At 38.2% G+C, this 18,321-nt stretch overlaps 2 protein-coding genes and 1 long non-coding RNA gene across 3 annotated transcripts; 2 read left to right on the top strand and 1 right to left on the bottom strand.

Moving 5' to 3' along the window:
- Positions 1-2,434: 2,434 nt before the first annotated feature.
- On the bottom strand, positions 2,435-3,341 carry LOC122073752 (disease resistance protein L6-like). The gene is made up of 2 exons (XM_042638380.1): positions 2,806-3,341; positions 2,435-2,456 (listed from the first exon to the last, which is right to left on the bottom strand). The coding sequence occupies exons 1-2, from the start codon at positions 3,339-3,341 to the stop codon at positions 2,435-2,437; spliced, it is 558 nt and encodes a 185-aa protein (XP_042494314.1).
- Positions 3,342-6,174: 2,833 nt separating this feature from the next.
- On the top strand, positions 6,175-8,103 carry LOC122085145. Its single transcript, XR_006142031.1, has 5 exons — positions 6,175-6,437; positions 6,553-6,724; positions 6,831-6,996; positions 7,679-7,751; positions 7,979-8,103. It is a non-coding gene; the product is annotated as an uncharacterized LOC122085145 (long non-coding RNA).
- Positions 8,104-12,196: 4,093 nt separating this feature from the next.
- LOC122073761 (inactive protein RESTRICTED TEV MOVEMENT 1-like) lies at positions 12,197-18,003 on the top strand. The gene is made up of 3 exons (XM_042638391.1): positions 12,197-12,412; positions 13,264-13,371; positions 17,677-18,003. The coding sequence occupies exons 1-3, from the start codon at positions 12,197-12,199 to the stop codon at positions 18,001-18,003; spliced, it is 651 nt and encodes a 216-aa protein (XP_042494325.1).
- The last annotated feature ends 318 nt before the right edge of the window (positions 18,004-18,321 follow it).

The raw sequence follows: 18,321 nt of genomic DNA on the forward strand, positions 1-18,321 counted from the left end.
AGAGATCCAATTCCGCAACCCCAGGCCGAAATCTATACTAAACAGTGTAGCAACAACTACACTTTGCTTTCTATCCCAACACTCACATAAGAGTGGTGGAAGTTAGTAAAACTTTATTTTTTTAATATTAAAATAGCCACTAATGTTGATGCCGCTGCTGCTGCTGATCCCAAATTCCAGCTTTAACGAACGGGATCCATTCGTCGGTAATCACTTAGGTGCCCAAAAAATAAACAAAACCCCTCTCGGGTGGGGAGTAAACCAAATCTGCCACTTTTTTTTTTTTTTTTAAATCAAACTTTCATTCAGACAATAAAAAATAAAAAATATTTTGCAGCCCATCTTCTCGACCATGAGCAGGCTTTGATACCATTGATAGAAAATAAATGTGGAAACGATTCATGGAGATCGATAAGCATGCGTTATAAACACTATAAAGACATGTTTTATGCATACCTGAATCCATGGCTGAAGAATAACAACTCCTCAAACCTCTTCTCATATGTTCCTTGTATAACACGATCAATGTTGGTCTGGTCTACTCTCTTTCCCTTTTGCTTTTGATCATTAGCTTCACTTAATGGGTTAGTGATAACTATATATAGGGGTGAGGGTAGGGACCAACCCTGCAAAGAAATTAGGGTTTCCTCCCCATTAAAGAAATTATACCTTAGGTCCACACATAGTAATAGATATTTCATACCATTAAGGTGTGTTAATAGAATCCAATATCTCTATAGAGATCACTTACCAATAATATTGGATTTTTTCTACTTACTCTAGTTGTAGTCAACACCACTAAACCGGTTTTGAAAACAAATCTTGGACTATGCTAGTCCACCTAATTGGAAATCTTACAAGGAGTTGATCCTTAGACCACAAACTTGACGTCTACTCTACCAACAAAAGCTGCAACCAGTGCCCTATGCACTGGATTCACCTACATTTGTGTGTTCTGATGCTGTCTTTGGTTGAATCATAATTATAAATAAGAAAAGTGCTTAGCTAGTAGCTAGACCTCACTTGGCGTTCCTTGGAGATCTCTCTTCTTCTTCACCGCTAGTACAGGAGTTGGATTGGGGGAAGATACAGGTTTGGATTGGTTTTCTCATGAGCAAAACCCCTGTTGGAAGTGGAATTGAAAGCCAACTTTAGCCATCATCTGCTTCTTTTTTGTTTTTTGGTACAGAACATCATTTGCTTCTAAAAATGAGAATTTGAACAAAATAACTCTTAAACACTCTTTACTTTAGTTGCACCTATGGATTTAGTTCTCGGTATAAGTATCGGTGGGTATTGGTCACTTTTTTCCCTTGCTTTTCAAAAAAAAATATTTTTTTTACTGTTTTACCCCTGAAACGATACGGGTAACTGATTTGGATCGGTCAAGGATTAGGGACTAGTCTCAGCAGATACCAATACGATATGGTCGATACAGCTAATACGATACTGATACTTGAAACCATGAGTCGAGACAAATTAAGAGTCTTCTTCAAAGGCTAGCTTGGATTGTACAAAGCCAAAACAAGAGATTAATTTCCTTTTATCTCCCAACTCCAAAGAACACGATAATACACATAAAATGATAAATCAATTCCTCTTCGTTCAACTCTCTAATCTCCGATTCTTCTTGAAAAAAATAGAACAACCCGAAGCCCAAGCTCTAATTTTCTGGAAAACCCTCGTTTGAGGAAGATGCAGTCTATTCCTAGAAATAGAAGGCAAAGTGGATCGATTGGAGGGTTTTTTCATAGCTGGATTGGGTTTGAGGTTTGGTACTTGTTAAGTTTGTTTTGAATTCTTGATCAGCTCCGACATATTTTGGTGGCTACCCGAATGGAAGTTTTCTGAGATCTGTAATGGAAGCAGAGAAGTTGGGCCTATAGGCCCAAGCCCGGAACCCAGCACTGATCTCCTATGGGGGTGCGGCGACCGGATTGACCGGGACCTGATGGGTTGACCCGCAATTTGGAGTATATAATGTACTGTTGTCTTGTTGAGAAATTTATTGTATTTTGGGAGTTTTTTTTTCAAGCTAGGGTTTCAGGGCGAGTTTTCTCACCGCTACTTTGGGTGTAATCTCTCTTTTGCATAGTAAAATATCTTCTTCTTCGCCCGAGGAAGTAGCACACCACCCCTGTGTGTGAACCTCGTTAAATTTATGTGTTGTGCGGATCTATTATCTGTTTATTTTTGTATTTCTTGGTGTTTGCTCTAACAGTACTTCATGGTTGCTGGATTAGGAAAAATCCACAAGTCGCTCTGTGAGAGCTCCTTGGATGATCATTGGAGCGTCAATTGTTGGAGACGAACCGAATCCAAAATAAGAGGCATCACACCAACCTTAGATAAGGCAAAGGAAAAGAAATCCAAAATCAGAATTAATGATGTAAGGAAATGGTAATTGTTTCTATCTTTGTTTCTATTAATATATTCATGCAGGATAATTGGATATCCTGCACAAATTCAGATACCTTTCGGACTTCAATATCCAGATGGTAATCAGATCTAATTTGAACATTGATTTACCTGGTTCGATTATACTGTAGGATTATAGATAAAATTACTTTAGTAACTTTAACTAATTCATATATATGAAAATTCTATAAGATAGAAACAATTACTATTTCTTTATGTTGTCTTTCTTAATATTAATATATTGTAAATTAGAATTCGCTTCATTTGCTTCTGGTAAGGGTTTTTTCTTAAAAATTATACTCCAGTTGGCTACAATTTTCATTAAAATTAGGGTTTCGGAATTACCTAAAAAAAAATGGGTTTTTTTTTTTCCCCTCAAAATTATACTCCAGTTGGCTACAATTTTCATTAAAATTAGCGTTTTGGAATTTCCTATTCTTGTCCAAATCCCATCGCTTCAATTTGCCCACTTCAGCCAGAGCCTCCCTCCACCTCCTCACAGTCTCATCATCAAAACGCCTCTCATGCTTCCGAAAATCCTCTGCAAAACTCCCAGTCTGATTCCTAACCACCGATGGCTCCACTCTGTAGAAAATCGGCAACACAATTTGCCCTTTCTTCTTGCATTCTGCTATCATGGCGATCTCAATAAGGCACCATTTACTAGAAGCATAGCCTTTTGAGAAGATCGGGATCGCGATCTTCGATTTCTGGATAGCAGCGAGGAGCTCTGGACCAATCTCTTCTCCTGTTTTGAGTTCATCGTCGTCTCTGAAGGTGTGAATTCCATTGTCTTTCAAAGCTTTGTAGAGGTGATCAGTGAAGCTATTGCGAGTATCTTCACCTCTGAAACTCAAAAAAAACTTCGTAGTTCCATCCACAAGAAGTAGATGAAGAAGAGGATGAAACAGAGGTTTTCTCATTCTTGGGGTTAACAGTTTTGTTGTCGATGAGTTTATTGAGGAGGTTACCACTGCCTAAGGTAAGAAGACAATCGATGACGAAGCCAAACATCATCGTCTCTTCGAGAAGAGCATAGTTTCAGAAAAAATTAGAAGCTTGGTTTGCTGTTTTGTGAGCTCTAGAGCCTCAACTCTGAAGTAGTTTTCTTACCAATTAAAGTAGAAGAAGCAGTGTGAGAACCAGTGTGGACTCTCGAATGTTTTTTTTTTTTTTTTTGGGAATGCAACCAGTGTGGATTGTTCGCCGCCTTCACAACAGTTCAACGAAGATAGGGGTAGGGAAGTTATTTCATGTGAGAAGGAGAGATATCAATGTTATGATTATTATAAAAAATAGATAAAATTAAATCAAAATAATTTGAATTTGAAAAGAGAGAGATGCATAAATTAATCATTGCATTATCATGATTTTTTTTTTCATCATAGACTCTCATTTGTTGCATTTAAATGCATCTACTCCTCTTGATATAGATTGGGTTCTTTTCATATTTTTTTTTTCCAATTCTTGTCCAATTATCTCTCTATGCATAAGAATACCTGTATATTTTCAAAATACAATGATTGTGGAAGTTTGAGGCATTTATTAAGTGAAAATGGGTTTGAATTTAAAAAAAAAAATTCACAACCGCTAGATTTTGAAAATGTACAGATGCCGCGTGCACAGAGAGAATTGGACACGAATTGGGCTATTAAGAATTCGAGAAGAATCGATCCCAATTGGATATGAGGTTCAGATAGGAAAAAAATTTCCCACTACCTCCCTGTTGCTCACAATAGCATGAGCCAAAATGGAATAATCCCTTTCCCCTCTGGGTTCCAAGTAGCCCTATGAGATTCCACTTCAATGCATGTTATTGCGGGACAGCAAGATTATTCCTACTACTTGAGTAGTAAGAAAACTTTGCCTGTCCAGCTCAAGGTATTTTAGGAAGAAGGAATCCTACTAGGCAACACCAGTAAACAAGGCCAATAAGAGGACAAGGAGGAACATCTTCAACTCATAGCGGAGGGTGTAGCATGGTTTTATTGCATCTGCCTGTTTTGAGTATAGGCTACACTGGACTGACATGGGATCAGTTGAGTTGCAAGCTTGAGATGGAAGCCGGTAGGAAAAAGAACTCTTTACTCTAGAATTAAATATACAAGTTGATCCTAATCTACATAATCTAGATGCATGCTTCGGTGAGATTTAGAAGCAGGACGAAATGTGGTCAAACTAGGCTGCTGGTACGTAACTGACCAAAAGAAGTTTTGTTGCAAAAAACAAAGGTTCTAAATTGTAGTTATAAGATTTGGAGACATAAGTTGGCAGCAGTGCCTCTAGCATTATTGGTATTGTCTTTGAGGATCACGCTGGATATATTCATAACGTGTTTGCTCGTCATATTTATCCTCACAGCGTGACTTACACCATACTCGATGCATTATCTCTCTTGCTGGTCGCATCGCCTTGCTCATTCCTCGTACTCTCTCTTAGAGGATCGCCCTGGTTATGGCAACTTCAATTTACAATACATGACCGTGTCGCCAGAATTGAGGAAAGTGAATATTCACGTACGTGAACAATCATGGTCCATGGATATGGAATCTATGAAATGAGAAGAGATAAAATATATGCCATATCCACGGACCAGGATTGTTCACGTACATTCACGTACGTTAATATTCCCTGCTCTTGCTAGAATTAGCCGTCATATGTCAAATCTTAATCAATTTACATGCAGGCTCTACCAATGTCTTAATTCACGTGTCTATCTTAGGCAGGTGACAAGATAACATATATGGGATAAGGAATGCACAAGAGAACTTTATTCACACACAAGAGAGGAGGGAGGATGCGTGTGATCGGAATTGATCCCTAGACCACAAACCTGGGGCCTGCTCTACCAGCAGAAGCTGCAACCCCTATGGCTACCAAAGAAATAGAATATAAAAGGGTATTTTAGAAAATACTATAACCTAAGACGGTATTTGTAAACCCTAGGGGGAAGTGAATTATTCTATTTCTTTGGCTGCCAGCAGGGGATTGCAGCTACTTGGTAGCAGTCAAATTTTTTTCATTCCCCTACATTTGTGTGTTCTGATGCTATCTTTGGTTGAATCATAATTGTAAATAAGAAAAGTGCTTAGCTAGTAGCTAGACCTCACCTAGTGTTCCTTGGAGATCTCTCTTCTTCTTCACCGCTAGTACAGGAGTAGGATTGGGGGGGAAGATTAGGGTTTGGATTGGTTTCCTTATGAGCAAAACCTCTGTTGGAAGTGGGAATTGAAAGCCAACTTCAAACATCATCTGCATCTAAAAATGAGAATTCGAACAAAATAACTCTTAAACACTCTTTATTTTAGCTGCACCCCTGGATTTAGTTCTTGGTATCGATACTGTTATCGGTATCGTCTCTACCGATACTTATCCAAATGGGAGTTGAAAGCCCCAACTTCAGACATCCACATCTGAAAATGAGAATTCGAACAAAATAAATCTTAAACACTCTTTACTTTAGTTGCACCTAGGGGTGTCAATCCTGAGCCCGCACCGGTAGGCCCGACCGACGCCGACCAGTTTAAGGCCCGACTTGAACCGGCCTGTTTAATAAACATGCCCGACACATTTATTAAACGGGCATCACAGTGCAGAGTAGTAGCCCGTCGGGCACTCGACCGGCCTGACTCACTTAAGTAGCCCGGTAGAACCGACTCAATTAGCCCGATCGACCCGACCCCCTTTAGAAATGCTTAAATTGAATATGGAATAGCTATGACTAAATAGTAATTTCATATGGGAAAAAACCCTAAACGCCTAAAGAACTACTGGAAGTCTGGAACCCTGGAAGTCACTTACCCGAGCCACTTCTCTCTTCCCTCATCCATCTTCCCTCTAGTCGCCGCATGCCGCTGGTCGCCGGTGCCTTCTTCCATCTAGTCGCTGCATGCCATTGGTAGCCTCTTCCTTCTGGTAGCCGCTGGTCATCGGTGCCCTCTTCCTTCTAGGCGCTGCTGGTAGCCGCTTCCCTCTAGGCGCCGCCGCCCTCTTTCAGACTCTGGTTTCCTTTGTAAGGGGTAAGGTTTTTTTTTTTTTTTTTTTAACTGTCCAAGACTCTCTGATTCTGAGAAAATCAAAAGAAGCCATTGTTTGTTATGATATAAGGTATTTTTTTTATTTTTTTTCTCTCAGACTCTCTCTGGTTCTAATAAAATCAAAGAGGCTCAAAGAAGCCATTGCTCAAAGAGGTTGGTTCCTACCCTCGCCTACCCTTGCTGCTTTTGCTGGTTCTGTTAATATCAAAGAAGCTGCTGCCTTCAAGCTTCTCTCTCTTGTCTCTCAGACTCTCTCTGATTCTGATAAGGTATTTCTATTCAAAATGATCCCCATGATCCTAAGTTTTTTTCATTCTGCCTTCTATTTATGTATTATTTAGGTAGACTTTATCAAAACTTTTTCTTTCCCTGCAGCACTAGGGTTCAATTGTTAATCCTGAAGATCAAGAGATGTGCATTTGCTGAGTGAAGACAAGTATTCTGTGAGATTCATCATCTAGTTGGTCCCAGGGGATATGGGCTAATATGAGCTATCTGGAAGTGTGCTGCTGACCTAACAATAAGGAAGCCTAACTAATTGGTAGGAAGGAAGCCCAACCTTATATGGATATGTTACCAAACCAATGTGCATTTTCAGTCAAACCTGTAGTGGGAATGGGGTAGTAAGGGACCGTAACCACTCTAGCAAAGTCAAGTTTTTTGGAGTTGTAGGAAAGGTTTCTGTAGGGCCAAGTATCATGTGGTGGATGAAAAGGCATTTTATTTTTTTGGCTCTTTGAAATAGGATGAAGTAGAATTATGGATGTTCTTGTTTTTTACATATATTCTTATAATCTTATATGTACTGGGTGTAGCTGGATTTTGTATAGGTTTTGCTTAAGTTTTTCAGGTACTGGCAAGCTCAATCCAAGAAGTTTTCCATGTATTCTGCTTATGTGCTTTTGTTTTTTTGTTTTTTGTTGAGGAAGTAATGACTTTTTCACTTTGATAAGACTGAGTTGTTGCTGTATTTTGGATTCCAAGTATCATCCTTTCTATTCTAATGGCACATTTTTCTTTCCATCCTCATCTTAGTTACACTTGTTTTGTGTATGTGATGTTTAGTAATTTCCAAGCTTTCTGATTCATACAACATGGCTTGTTCTACAGATCTAGAGTCTTGTAAAATTCTTCACTGAAAAGGGAATAAGATGTTTGATTAATAACTCAGTAGCATGTGAGTACAAATGGTGCTAATATCATTCTCCCCTTTTCTTTGGCAGGTCTCATTTCATGGATTTTCCCTCCTGCAGTGGCTCTTGGAGAAGGCGGAGGTCTTGTTCAAGATAATTACAAGTATGCCCTGCCCACTAAGTTGAGTTCTATTTGACCTATTCTTGAACCAGATTAATCTAATTAACCAGATTAATTTAATGACATCACAGAGTTGTGTCTGCCTCTATGTCTCGGATGGATCATGTTTTTGATTAAACTATTACTTTTATTCATAAAAAATGTATGGTTTGTGTTGGTTTATTAAACATGTCCTGATGTTTTGTACTTTCTTTTCTTTTTCCCAATAGGTGGAGCTGAAGTATGAACTATCTGCAATTGTGGTGCATGTTGGGTTTTCCCCTTGGTCTGGACATTATTTTTGCTATATTCGTTCCTCCCCACACACGGCATAGGTTGGATGACTCAAAGGTAACATTAGTAGAAGACATTGTATAGTTCCCTTGATGTTCAGTCTATCCAAATTTGCATCTAATAATAGGTCCACCAGGATATTATAATCCTGTTGGAGTGTTGTAGTGTTGGGAGTATTGAAATGAGTTCATGTGAAAGTAGAAATTTTGAGTTGTTTGTATCTAGATAAGGAAATCTTTTGACAGTGTAATCTAATTCTTCATGCTTTTCAAGTAATTAGAGTTGAAGAAGAGGATGTGCTTTCTCAGAGTGCATACATTCTATTCTATGCGAGGCAGGGTTTGCCCTGGTTTTCTACTTTAATGGAAACACAAAATAAATGTGTGGATGCAAGCAGTGGCACTATTTCCCCGAAATTTGTTCTAGATGATGTGGACAGAATGTGTGCTACAGTTCCTCTTAAAGCAAGTACATCCCTTGTCGAGGATGAAGGTAGATTGGATGTTGAGGGAATCAACTCTGTCTGGCATATGAAAGTGGATGAATTTGGAAATGATGACTAGATTGATGAAGATAGAATTGATGCTCCGACACCAAGTACGGTATCTCCTACAGAAGCAAGTAAGTGCAATGATAAGGTTGATTAACCTAGATCTGATACACAAAGAACAGGGAATTATAGCTCAAGAAGCAAGTAATTGCAAGCAGGAGGTTCATAAAACCAAAAATGATGTTAGTGTCCTGCAAACACCACCAAGATCTCCAAGCCCAGATATTTACTCTGAAGAGCCTCCAGGTTGAGATACAACACTCTTTTTTTTTCCCCCTATAAAATTGCTTTTATTGTCTACATTTGTATCTGTGGAAAACGAAAATCTAACTCCAGAGATGTGCATTTGGCAGAATTGATTTATAGTATTCCATGGAACCATTTGAGACCTAAGAATATAGCTAAAAGAACATCAAGCAGCAAAGACTTGGCAGATTGCAAGAAGGAAGCATGCAAACTTACAAGGAGCATGCCTAGCTCACAGAGAAGTCAACTAATAAATGCAATATTCGGTTCACATAGTGAAGGCTCTTTGAACATGAAGAAGAGGCAGAGAGTATTAGATTCAAGCAATGCTTGCGGGAAGCTCAGCCCTAGTTCTCTTATAAGTGCTGTGACATCAGAAATTTTCTAAATGGACGGTCTCAGAAATAACTAATGGCGTCCAATTTTGGAACCAATCTATTCTTCATTAGATTAGTTATTTTTGCTTGTTTTGTTTGCAAATTTTGTGCACTTGGCAGCTGTATAGAACTATCCCTAATATTTTCTTGTCTATATCTCAAATTCAGTTATGAATTCATTCAGAATAATGGTGAACATGTAAATTCAAGTTATCAATGAAGGTCTAGTCATTACCATAAACCAGTGCTTCCAACTGAAATTGTTAGATTGATTATGAAGCTGCTCATCACTTGACAAAACTTAGAAACCCCTTGTTAACTGTAGGATATGGTTCTGGAATTGTCAGTTGTGAATGTTATCCTCCAATTAATCCGCTTAAAAACTGATTTTAGGGTAGGCCCGTTTAGAGCCAGTTTAAAGTCCGTTTAGAATTAATAGGCCCATAGCCCATTTAAGGCCCATTTAAGCTAGCTCGATTAACGCCCGACACCGATCGGCCCGATTACAAATCGTACCGTGCCCCCTAAACCCACTCCCGTTTAACTAAACAAGCATTCACGGTGCAAGGATTTCACACCGTCAGGCCTGGTTAGGCCTGAACGAGACTGGCTCGGCCCTGCCCAACCAATTGACACCCCTAGTTGCACCCATGGAATTAGTTCTTAGTATCAGTATCGGTGATTGGATTGGTATCGGAGAGGATTGGTGGGTGTTGGTCACTTTTACCCCTTGCTTTTCAAAAAAAATACATTTTTTTACTATTTTACCCCTAAAACGATTCGAGTAATTGATTTGGATAGATTAAGGATTGGGGATTGGTCTCAGCCAATATCAATATGATATGGTCAATACTGCCAATACGATACCGATACTTGAAACTAGGGGTGTCAATCTTGAGGCAGCACCGGTAGGCCCGATCGAGCTCGACTTGCTTAAAACTCGACTTGAATCGGCCTGTTGAATAAACGTGTCTGGCTTCAGCCCGGCCCGTTTATTAAACGAGCATTCACGGTGCAGACCACTAGCCCGTTAGGCGTCTGACCGACCCGACACACTAAAGAAGCCCTCTAGAACCGAATCATTTAGCCCGACCGGCCCGACCCCCCTAAAAAATGTCTAAATACCTATTTTACCAATAATACTACAAAGTATGAGAAGGAATATATAGGACTAAAATATCAAGTTATCCACATTCTAAATGGGACATTCAATTGTTAAAAAGAGTGTAATTCTTGTAACTTAGATTACATTTTAAAGACATAATTCCCTTGGATCTTGCTAAATGGGACATTCAATTGTTAAAGACATGATTCCCTTGGTTCCGGAATTGTGAATGTTATCCTCTAGTAGTTTTAAAGCCAATAGTTTAATCACTTTAAAAAAGGATTTTAGGGTAGGTACGTTTAGAGCATGTTTAGAGCCCGTTAAGAATTAAATAGGTCCATAGCCCGTTTAAGGCTTGTAGAAGGCCCATTTAAGGTAGCCCGATTAAAGCCGGACATCGATCAGCCCGATTACAAACCGAACCATACCCCCCAAATCTAGGCCAATTTAAGTAAATGGGCATTCACGGTGCAAGGATTTCACACCGCCAGGCCCGATCGAGACTGGCCTAGCCTAATCGATTGACACCCCTACTTGAAACCATGAGTCGAGACAAACTAAGAGTCTTCTTCAAAGGCTAGCTTGGATTGTACAAAGCCAAAACAAGAGATTAATTTCCTTTTATTCTCCCAACTCTGAAGAAGAACAATGATAATACACATAAAATGATAAATCAATTCCTCTTTGTTCAACTCTCGTTTCTGCTTGAAAAAAACAGAACAACCCGAAGCCTAACCTCTAATTTTCTGGAAAACCCTCATTTTGAGGAAGATGAAGTCAATTCCTAAAAATAGAAGGCAAAGTTGGATCAGTTGGAGTGTTTTTTCATAGCTAGATCCAGTTTGAGGGTCGGTACTTGTTAAGTTTGTCTCGGATTCTTGATCCGTTTTGAAAATTGACCCGCTCCGACATATTTTGGTGGCGACTCAAATGGAAGTTTTCTGAGATCTGTGATGGAAGCAAAGAGGTTGGGCCAATAGGCCCAAGTCCAGAGCCCAGCACTGACCTCGTATGGGGGTGCTTGATCAGATTGACCGCGACCCAATGGGTTGAACCGAGACTTGGAGTATATAATGTATTGTTGTCTTGTTGAGAAATTCATTGTATTTTGGTGGGTTTTTTGAGCTAGAGTTTTAAGACGAGTTTTCTCGTTGCTACTTTGGGTGTAATCTCTCTTCTGTATAGTGAAACATCTTCTTCTTTGCCCAAGGACGTAGCACAACACTCTGGTGTGTGAACCTAGTTAAATCTCTATGTTGTGCAGATCTATTGTCTGTTTATTTTCGTATTTCTTGGTATTTGCTCTAACAGTACTTCATGGTCTCCAGATTAAGAAAAATCCACAAGTCGCTCTGTGAGAGTTCCTTGGATGATCATTGGAGCCTCAGTTGTTGGAGACGAGCCGAATCCAAAATAAAGAGCCTTAGAGCTTTGGAAACTGAAGCTGCCCGTTTAATCTTTCCATATAAACAAATAAGAAATAATAGACAACTTTAAAACCAATTATTTTAAGATCTGCAGAGGTTTCGGTTGAGAATTGAGATTGAGAAGAAGGAATGTAGTCAAAACTGGACTGCTGATCTGGCAAAACCAATAATGCCTTGATAGCTACAAAATGTTCTTGGAAAGAACCTCAGAGCTTAGGAAACTGAATCTGCCCGTTTAATCTTTCCATAAAATAAATGAGTGTACTTCTTCTGCTATATATGTAAAGCCATAATTACCGAAGTTTGAGAATTAGAAAGAATCGGGTAAGTGTTTTAGTTTTGCTCTTTCTCTCTAGCATCAAATAACTATACTTCAAAAGCTTCCCTCTCTGATTCTCTTGTTTAATGTTTTTTGTTTTAGCAGTAAAGTCTATCCAAGCTAAAAACGAATGAAGATGATGATCAAGGTTGGTCCTTGCGGGGATGAGATACGCGGCATAGCCTGGGATGAGAAAGGCCAAAGCATGTTAACTCAGATCTTCATATCCTGTGACAATTCATGGTTTAGGAGCATACAGATTGCATACATTTTGAATGGGAAATTGCAACTGTCCAATAAACATGGTGGAAATGGAGAAAAACTGGGTTGTGAAATGTTCAAAACGGTTAGTTAACACGGTGACACCCAAATGTTTTCCTGTTCAGATGATTTTGGGGGTGTCAATCCCAAGCCCCTATCCGTTAGACTGATCGGGTCTGACCGTTTAAAGACCAGTCCGGCCTGCACCGATTATTAAACATGTTGGGTTCAGGTTAGGCCCAATCCGTTGATAAACAGGTAGTACACAATGCAAGGGGTAAGCCTGACGGGCACTCAACCAGCCTGACCCTTTTTTAAGGCCGACTCGGCCCGATAGTTTAGCCCAACCATTTATATGTATATCAAGATTTATTTGGATAGAAATAGAATAGAGTATATATTGATATTTTTATCAATTATTGATTGTAATTAAGCGTAGTTTCTTTTTTAAATTGTTAAAAATTTAATAAAATATATTAAAGTATTTTAAATCTAAGAAATTAAAGACCATTAAGGCCTATTTAAGGTTTTATTGGTATATTATCCCGTTTAAGGGCCGATTATAGTCCGATTAGGAGAAGACCGGTTAAAGCTCAGAACTTGACTGAGACCAACTCATTCCTTAAATAGGTAAGTCATGATCCAAGGGTATAGGTTTGCCAAGCCCGGCTAGGCCTGATCGAGACTGGACCAACCAATTGACACCCCTAAGATGATCATAGAATAGATACATATAATAGAGAGCAGATCAGGTCCTCTTACGAGAATGGTTCACGTACGGAACTGATAAAATCCACCCAAGGAAAAACCTTATGATGAATTCCATCTTTGTAGGTCAAATTGTACAAAAATGATTCTCATACAATAACCTGATCCACACTCTATATATGAAATGAACTAAAATACGTTTATTTTTTGTTTATGTTTAATTTGCAGATTGAGATAGATTATCTCCCTGAGTTTATTACTGGTATTAGTGGTTATTACGGGACTCGCACCCAAAATGTTTATGCATTGAAGTCTCTTTGTAACCAACCAAAGAAAGTTTGGACCTTTTGGGCAAAAGAATGGTAAGAGCTTCTGCATCCATCCAGATGAAAACCAACCAAAGCTTTGGAGGTTTTCATGGAAGTTCGAACTCAAATTGTGTCAACTCAATTGGAGTTTACATGAAGCCTAACAGTCTGCGTATGCCTACCACATTACCAACCAAGATAAAGGTGGAAAGAAATTAGAATCCGGAAATGAAATATACCTCTAGTTAAGAGAAAAAATCAACTTATATACTCTTTCTCTTAAAAGTTTTTTGTGTTAATTAAGATTTAAAAGATGGTACTGATTACGGAATCTATCGATTTCTCCCGCTATCACAGAATAAGCTAGATTTTTTTTTTTTGAAAAATAATTTGTACATATTAAAGAGAAAAGACATAAAAACATAGAGAAAGACAACCATTACAATCTTCTTTAGGCAGACCAAAAGAAAGGAGGAGAGGTCGCTAAATCAAGAGAGACATGTAGAGAAAGGAAGGGAAATATAGGCAAAGTAGACTACTGATATGGCAAATCCATTAACACCTGGGCCCAACAAAATGTTCTTGGAAGGAAGGGAGCCTAAGAGCTTCCATTTAATCTTTCCATAGAAATAAATGAGTGAAATGAAAAGACAGAAAAACTGTTAAGACAATATGATCAGGGTGGGTCCTAATGGAGGGGAGGAACTGGGCACATACTGAGATGAGAAAGGCTAAAGCATGGTAACCCAGATCTTCATATCCTATGACAGTCAATGTATAAAGGCCATGCAGACTACACATACGTTCTGAATGAGAAATAGAAACTATCAGATCAACATGGTGGCAATGGAGAAATCTTCAATATAGTTAGTCTCAACACCCTAACCTAAGGGGGTAGTCGAGTTAGCAAGGAAACTTCGCTTCAAAAAACATATGGTTCGGAGTTCGATTCTTCTTACCTATCACTTCTGCATTCAGATGGGAACCAACCAATGCTTTGCAGGATTTCATGGAAGTTCTAACTCATCCTATATACTCCACTCGATTGGAGTTTATACGAAGCCTGCGAGTATGCGTAAGGATGATACCGCCTTACGTATTCCTATAAACGTGGAAGGAAATTAGAAATTAGATTATGAGATTAATTATTCCGACAGTTGTGAACTTAAATTTAACAATCTCTATCAATTGCGTAGGTGAATTTTGAAGAGCTTCTTTCCCTAGCAATAATACTCTGAAGACTTTGATGCCAACTTACCTACTTAAAATTTGGCCCCACCATCCAAAATGTGCCACGTCATAGAGAAAAAACTTTGAAATGGACTATGACAGGATTGCTTGGAGAACACCATAACCTCCCATTAAAAAAAAAAAAAAAAATGTTCCAATGATGCATTGATGTATATAAGAATATAAGAAGATATTTGCCTATTTGCTTGAACTTAAGGTGAACGGATTGAATATGGAATGGATGTGATCGTATCTTGATATTTTTTGATCAAATTTTAATTTTTAATTATTTGTTTACATCGCTGACTTGTGTAATTCAGACCTTCCTACCCCTAGCAGATACGATTTATTCTTAATCCATGTCTCTTAGTTGTCTACCTGTCTAAACTTCAAAAACCCTCAAAATAATAAGTTATTTTTAAGATATTTAATTATTTAATGCAAGTAGATGATAGAGTTTTACAAACTATCTAGAATTAGAACTCTTCATCTTGCTTACACCAATAGAATAACATAGAGATAATAAGCATGTGGAAAAATAATGCTGATTGGTTGCATGGGCCTTACACCTAGACACAGTAGAGTGAAATTACTACCCTACCCCTTGTGAATAAAAATTCTCATCCATGGTGATGGCCATGCGTGCCTTCATTGGCCCTCATGTTAATGCAATTGTGCATGGACCACAGATCATATGATGATATTATTATTATTATTATTATCATCATCATCATCATTATTATTATTATTATTTGTTTGGGGGGGGGGGATAATTACTTGGACACTATATTATGGCCTGTTGCTTGAAACTCCGGACTATTGAACATATTACTTGAAGTTCCATGAAACCTAACGTTGTTAGTTTGTTGTTAATGGTTGAAATAACCATTTTACTCTTAAGAGGTTAAAGAGTTTTTTTTTTTTTTTTTACCTTGGACATCCTATGTATTATGGCCAGATTGCTTCACACCCCAAACTATCAAACATATTATTTGAAACCTAATAAAACCTGACGGTGCTAATTTGTTGTTAATGGCTGAAATGATAATTAATGACAAGGAAAAATGATACTACCAGGGCCTTGGATTGTATGCTTGATATGTACTGAAGTTGATGAAGAATGAATACTTTGAATATGATTTTACAAGAGATGGAACCGCATCAGCTATTGGTTACAATTGTTCATCAATTGGACTAAGTTCAGATACGGTTTACTCTGTTTAATTGCCGAATCGTCCTTCCATGTGGCACATGAGGTGATTAATTTACTGAATTTTTCGTGGGTAAACCGACTTTGCATTTATATGGGAAAACCAACGTTGCTTGTTAGTGCCCCCTACACTCTCTCACATGAGGCATTGAAATGAACACTCCTCCCCTCCCTCCCCTTCGGTTGGAGGCGTGTGCTTGCTCTCATTGGCCCCCGTGCACCCCGTGGTGACGCATGGGCCAGACAACTTAATAGCAAACTTGTGAAATTGATACAAAAAAGCAACATAGACTCTTCAATCTTGCAACTAGAAGTGAATATTTGGTCCTAATGGCTCGAACCCACGCTAAGCCTGAACATGGCTTGGGCTAAGATTTCTAACCCTAAGAGCAGATTAGGATCGAAAAACACTGACCTTGGGTCAGGGTTGGGCCGGGCCTTGATTGAAGCCTCCCGGATTTTAACCCTGACTTTTAGATAAAGGATAATTTGTTGTAACTAGACTTACTAGCCCACAAACCCACACAATGTTATTTACCAACTAATTGTGATAAGAATTTTCTCCTCTCTCACTTGCCCTATTAGTGTTTGTTTTTTTTTTTTTTTTTTTTTTTTTTTTTTTTTTTTTTTTGATAAATCCATAGAGCACAAATGACAAAAACAGGGGCAATCATGGTTAAATTAACCCTGACAAAAATCAAAGCGAATTAAGGTTGACTGTGCCATTCATCCAAAAAAAAAAAAAAAAAAAAAAAAAAAAAAAAAAGGTTGACGGTGCCAAGATCAATTAGGGCTTTGATTGGATTGATATGAACCTTATAAGTTTGGGCCTGAAAATGAGCTCAGCAAGTTTGAGCATGGATATTAATCTAACAGAGTTAAATTGAACCTAAATTGAGTTTTGAGGACTTAAGATTGAACATGATTTTTAAGGAACCCAACCCATGTTCACCCCTACTTGCAACATACAAGTTGATATCCTAATCTAGATGTTTCGATTGAGATACAGAAGAAGGAAATGTGGTCAAAATACACTGCTGATGTGGCAAATCCAATAATACCTGACCCCACAAAATGTAAAGGAGCCTTTGAGCATTAAACTGAACCTGACCATTTAATCTTTCCATATAAATAAATGAGTAAAATAAAAGACAGAAGAACTGCTGATGTGGCAAAACTATTAATGCCTCGATGTCAAAAAAAAAAATGTTCTTGGAAATAGCTTCAGAGCATAGGAAACTGAATCTGCCCGTTAATTCTTTCCATACAAACTAAAGAAATGAGTGAACTTCCTCTTCTATATATGTAAACCATACTACTGAAATCTTGCAGAATTCCATAGAATCAGAGCTGCAGGTAAGTGTTTTGGTTCTCTTTTGCTCTTGCATAACATAGAGTACTGCAAAAGCTTCTCTTTTTTTCGCTAATGATAGGGTAGAAGGTGAATTGCTCCATTTTATACGGTGCCAAGATCAATTAGGGCTGAATGACCCGAAACCTGAATCAAACACCCCATGTAATTGGTCCCATGCATAGAGATAAAATGAGTAGAACTCAAAATTACATTTTTCCTGAGACAAAGATTCATTGCCAACTCTGCTACGCCTTAGAGTTAGAGAGAGGATCAAGTCCTCGTACAAAAGCCATACTCGTACAAGATTGCTCTACATAGATGGAATCCACCACCAGGTTTTTTCCCTGGGTGGATTCCAATTGTGTGGATCAAACCCTACAATATGATAACCTGATCCAAACTCTTGGGGTTAAGGGGTCTCCTGCCAACTCCATTGGTTTGAGGGTTAGTCAACACAGTTACATATAAATCTTGTAATGTTCCGATATGATTCAAGAACAGAAAAGCCAATATTTCTTTGTTTTTGTTTAATTTTGCAGATTGAGATAGATTATCACTCGGAGTTTATTACTGGTATTACTGGTTCTTACTGTAATTGCTCCAAAAACGTTTCAGCATTGAATTCTTTGACATTTGAAACAAACAGAAGAAAGTTTGGACCTTTTGGGAAACAGGAAGGTAAATACTTTTGCATTCAGATGGGAACCAACCAACGCTTTGGAGGATCTCATGGCAGTTCTGATTCATACAATCTTTATTCCGTTGAAGTTTATATGAAGCCTATCCATCCAATTAAGGATACCATGGAAAGACAGTCATCTATTACTTACATGGAAATTGGTATTAAACTAGTTACAATTGGATAGGAAAGACATGGCATTTCTGAACTTCCCTTTTTTGTCAAATTTCATAGATCAATACAAATCATAGTTACTCTTTTCTGTCAAAAAGTTTCTGTTACTCCTTCCGGTTTAATTTTCTTGGGTCTTACTTTGAAAGCATAATTATGCAGAATAATGAGGAACAGCTGGAAAATTTGGAATTGTTGATTGATCTAAACCCCTGGTACAACAAGCATGCTATTTAAGATGAGGGTTTTAATTTTTTTAATTTTTTAATTTTTTATTTATTCCTTTCCAAGTGTGAAAGTGAGCCAAAACTAAGGATGTCAATCAGAACGGTTC

This window comes from Macadamia integrifolia, chromosome 1 (assembly GCF_013358625.1).
Source record: "Macadamia integrifolia cultivar HAES 741 chromosome 1, SCU_Mint_v3, whole genome shotgun sequence".
NCBI lineage: Eukaryota > Viridiplantae > Streptophyta > Magnoliopsida > Proteales > Proteaceae > Macadamia > Macadamia integrifolia.